Raw genomic sequence first — 5,357 nt, 5'->3', positions numbered from 1 at the left:
AAAAGATTTTATACATTTTACAATATAATTTTTACAATTCTATTGAAATTTTGTCTTTCTAGTACTTAAAAAGCCAAGATTTTGACGGAAATAAATCATCTTTTAGTTTTCTTAACTCTCAAAATAAAATAAATCATTCGGTGAAGTTACGTGTTTCGGATCTCTTGTCGGATTGTCGGTGGGCGCAATAGATTTTCATTTATTTTGTGTAAAAGTAATTATTATTTTTGTTTTCTTTGTGCACGCGCGTCGGAGGAAAAATCCAAACCAAATTCCTTTTCTTCTTCTGCACATTGTTTAATGAGCCGCTATGGATACTTCACTGCGATTATTTTAGTACAATAATTCATAAAAATGGAGGCCCCTGAAGAAGAAATCATGGATTCCCTCTGGAAAGATCTTCCTAAAGATATTGTGGAAATGGTACTGCTTTTCTTACCTCTGGCAAGCGCTATGCAGTTCAAAAGCGTGGCCAAAGAGTGGAGGGAATTTTTAGGCTCAAATTGTCATTACAGGACAAGATCCGCAGTGGAGCAGAGGACGCCATGGCTCTTTCTCTGCACCTCTGGCAAATTTTCATGTGCCTTCGATTTTTCACTAAAACGCTGGTACAAGATTCTCAATCCTCCTCTCTATAGACAAAGCATTGTTAGCGCTAGCGGGAATTTGGTTTGCCTGGGGAATTTAGTGGCAGATTGCAGAGCTTTGAGCCTTTGTGACCCGGTCAGGAAGTTAGTGAAAAGTCTGCCGCCCATGAGCAGGATTCAGTTTATACATAAAGTTAGCTTGAATCTTCAGAGAGATGGGGCCTACAAGATCATGGTGGTGGGTGAGAACGACCGCGCTGTGAACAATTTGAGAGGATTAGTGACAGAGGTTTATGATTCCAAGATTGAGATTTGGAAAATGTCAGGGGAAACAATGGCTGAAGCCAAATTTGGGCTTGATGCAGGGGTTTGGATAAACAATCGATTTTATTGCATTGTAGAGATGCCTTATGGCGTTGTTATTTTCGACCAGAAAAGAGATTTGTGGGAAGAATTGGAGGTTAAAATGCCCGCAGGTTGTAATGACATGTCCTCGCCCTGCCTTGTGGAATGCAGGGGCCGTTTGTTACTGGTTCTGAGGAACAGCAGTACAGAGAGTGGTAATGGTAAAGTTCAGATCTGGGAACTCATGAAAAAGAGGGGCGGATTAAAGGAAAAGAAGGATCTTGAATGGGGGTTATTGGAGGAAATGCCTGAGAATATTGAGGTAGAATTCATGGCTTCTTCGAGATTGGGTGATGTATCAGATAGATTGATATGTTGTGGAGTGGGCGAGTGGGTGTGCATAATGACTCAGCTGAGTGGGAGTGCGTTGGGGTTCAACTTGGTAATAAAAAAGTGGGAATGGTTAGGCAAAGACCCTGCTTTTCCGCAAGGTCGCACTTGCCATCTGTACGCCTTCCCTCTTCAACCCATTTCACACTGTCAATTGTGACCAGGGTTTGGGAAAGGTTGGAGATTGTAAATTTTTTAATGTTGAATTGTTAATTTATTTGTAAATATGTTTCTCACGGGTTCTTCAGACTTGTTAGTGATCTTACTTTTTAAAATGGTTATTATTTGTTATTATTTAAATGATGCCGACTGTATGGAATCATATATTCATATATGTTAGTTAGAGATGAGAAGGTGAATTGGAGCATAATTATGTGAAAAGAATATAAAGTTATATTTAAATTCTCTTATTCATAAATTTTGACAATTTAAAAAAAATCATGTTCAACTTTACATATCAACATTATATGAATGATAATATATATAATATTAAAAAATAATAAGAAAATCAAATGGATACAAGAAGAAAAAAAAGTGCTCAGTTAGGCATGACTATGTACATGCCCAGTGCAATAATTACTAGGGTCGCATTGACCGTTTCGCATGTTTACATAAAAAGCTTGGGAAAAATAAAGAAACTCAGAAGTGACAAGTTAAAGAAAGTTAAAGTCTTTCCTAGTTAGTTTTTACAAAAAATGGAGGGAAATTAGGAATGACGTGGAATAGAGGGCGATTGGAGAGAAAAAGTTGGGACCGGGCCTGGAATTTGACAGGCAAAATGGCCGTTTTTTCACTTTTGAACCGTATTTGACAGCTTAAAAAATTAGTAGAACGTATGCATTGACATGCTATTTTTTTCTAAAACCGTATAGATGACACTTCAAATAATAAATAAACCGTAAAAAAATATAGTAGGTAATATATATATATTAGTTTAGAATGTTTATTATAAAAATACAAATTTATTTAGAATATTTTGAAATGGAAGGATTTAGAATATGGAAGGATGTAGTTGTTTCTAATTTTATAATATTTTAATATGATTCTTTAGAATAGTTCTATTTTTTCATATCAATTTAGAAACTTGTCATTATTGAAATGATAGAATATAATTGATAAAATATTTTAATATGATTTTTTACAATATATTCTATTTTTTTATATATCAATTTAGAAACTTAGTCAATTTATTTTTTTAAATATATTTAATAAGATTGTTATAGAAACTTGTCATAACATATATAATTTTAAAATTTTAATGTTTATTATTACTAAATTGGTAATTATTAATTGATTATCATTTAATATATATTAGTGTATTAATTTAGAAACTTATTTAGTAAATTTAAGATTTTTGCATATATTACTAATTCATCATTATTTTCTCATTAAGACAATGATTTTGGTTTCAATCTTCTACTTTATATTTTTTGACAGTTAATATTTTTCTTAAAACATCAAATGAAAGGCATTGAAATAACTAAACCGTCATCAAAAATTCATATGATAGATAGGGGTGACCGTCAAATTCCAGGCTTGGTTGGGACTAAACAATTTTTTTTTTCCCAAGCCGATGTTAGATATAGGACTTCAACAAAGCTATTGATTGAAGTGGGTGCATCTTCCAAATAACTATTGAACTTGAAATACGCAAAAGGACATTTAAAGGACGAGTTGTAAAATCAACAACGAAGATTATTTTTATGGACTCTCATTAATGCCAGTTTAGGTTTGAGTTATAGCCTGATTTTTAACAGTGGTCTCTCAATTTTGGGTTTTTTAAGGTTTTATAATTTATTTAGTTGTTTATTGAATAATTTTGTTTTTATGAAAATATATATAATATTAATGAGTATTTAGTTTGTTGATGAAGTTGAATGGTTTTGAATGTATACCAAAGGTCAGGTCTTGTTGAGTGCAAGATCCCAACATCATAAGAGATGAGGTTAGGATCATGCCTCTAACAAATTTGACAACATGGATGTCTCGTAGTCCTTAGTTGTTAGTCGAAGAGGTTCTAGCCTAAAGACTCACACTCCCATATATTTAATGAGCATTTTTTTTCTTAAATGTAAGTACTCTTAATATTATTGAAAAAAAAATTCATTTTTACAGTGTAATTTAAGTTAAATTAATAAGATGTATATAAATAAGAAAATAACTTAGATTTGGTAAGAATGAATTGTAACTTATTGTTGTCCTAGATCAAGGCCGTTGATCTAGATTTTTTCCATTTGCATGAACGTTGTCTTGGATGCATGAAATTGATCTTGGTCAATAAATTTTTTTGTCTTGCAACTTGTTTCAATGATTCATGTTTGTGCTACTATTTTTATATCTAAGAATAAGAGTATTTAAAAATATCTTTGCAGGGTTGCCATCAATGCTATGAGATTTCCATAATCCATGCTGAAATTCTTTTATTTTTTTTGGATTCGATTGTGTATGCAATTTTTTATCATCAACGTTTTGAATCACACTCCATGATTCATCATCAAGGGTTGCCATTATCGTTATACAAACACATTCTCCTAGGTCAAACCATGGAGAACTTAGGTAATTAATCAAGAACAAGTCTTAGTTGTGCAAGGGCTCTTAAGATGAATGCCAAGATCTAGATTTGTTTTAGAGTACCAAATTAAAGTGCTTCCTTCCTTAAATGCAAATGATATGTAAATAATACTTGAAAACTGAGAAGGTACTTGGATGATTTAAAATGGATGTATTAAATGTCTTTTAATACAAAGAAAGAAAATAAATTAGGTGGATTTATATTTCTAGGGGAGAGGGACCAGTAGTCATTAGGGCTAACTTCGTCAACATGTAGCCGTCACATGGAATATCGTAAGACCTTTGGTTTTTTTTAGAAATGTAAAATGGACACTTAACTATCTACAACTAAGGTTTGTAGGCGTGACTCATCATGCAACTCGTCAAAATAACACGTCTACTATGAAGTGTCCAAAAAGTGACTTAAATATTCAACCAAAACTTAATCTAAAAATGTCTAGTAATTGAAAATATATATATCATTTCTTATTAGTAAAGTATCATATTTTTATTTAGAGTATAACTTATATGCATCATAAATGCACCAAATATATATTACTAACTATAAATAATTGTTATATCTAACTTGTAAATACATAAATGAATTAATAGTTGAACAAAACAAAAAAAATTGTTGTTATAGAAAAAACACATTATTATATAAAATACAACTTATATCCAACACAAATGGACCAATAGTTGAACACTAAAACTTGTTGAAAATCCTTCTCATTTTGTGGAAAAAGACAAGGTATTTTTTGTGCTCACCTTTAATATTTATGATAGGACAAATTATTAATATGAAATACTCCAATGAATATACATTGCTACCCCAATAGTTGTACACATAAGAATACTATTTTATCACAATGACAACAATACTTGCTTAAGCCATATCTTATTTTATTAAATGAGCATCTTATTTTTTAAATGGCACACTTATAGTGGATAGTTATGATATTTTATTTCAAACAAAAAACTATTTATTTTGTTTGTTAATGAATATATATTTGTACTTTTTATATAACATTTGTGTTCAACTATAGGTCTATTTTGACCAACATTTGGTTATTTTTTTATTTACATGTGAACTATTTAATTATAATATATAGTATAAATTTGTGGTAAGATTGGATATTATGTGCACAATTGCTATAACTACTATTGGACCCCATTCAACTACTAATCCCTCTCCCCTAATTACATATGATGACAATTGTTTGTTTTTTATATTGTCTCTATTAGAAAAAGCTGCATGTACATTGTACATTACCTGAAAATTCAACATTTTTTTAATGCAAGACCTCCTACTGCGCATTTGACTGTATTTATCAATTAAGACCTTACTCATTAATTTATTGAAAATCATATATTTAATTGATAAATACCGATGTAAGAATACATACCTGGAAATTCACCTGCAGGAGGGGAAAATTGAGTTACGTTTGTACAAATGGTGTCGATTCATTCCAAACTATTTGGAAC

At 31.1% G+C, this 5,357-nt stretch overlaps 1 protein-coding gene across 1 annotated transcript; it reads left to right on the top strand.

Moving 5' to 3' along the window:
- Positions 1-230: 230 nt before the first annotated feature.
- LOC131026895 (F-box/kelch-repeat protein At5g15710) lies at positions 231-1,558 on the top strand. The gene has a single exon (XM_057956898.2). It carries the CDS (start codon positions 355-357, stop codon positions 1,480-1,482), a length of 1,128 nt encoding a protein of 375 aa, XP_057812881.2. The 5' UTR covers positions 231-354; the 3' UTR covers positions 1,483-1,558.
- The last annotated feature ends 3,799 nt before the right edge of the window (positions 1,559-5,357 follow it).

The sequence above is a fragment of the Cryptomeria japonica genome, chromosome 1 (genome assembly GCF_030272615.1).
Source record: "Cryptomeria japonica chromosome 1, Sugi_1.0, whole genome shotgun sequence".
In the NCBI taxonomy this organism is placed as follows: Eukaryota; Viridiplantae; Streptophyta; class Pinopsida; order Cupressales; family Cupressaceae; genus Cryptomeria; species Cryptomeria japonica.
The sequence above is the reverse complement of the archived record's forward strand: the minus strand, read 5'-3'. Positions and strand labels throughout refer to the sequence as shown.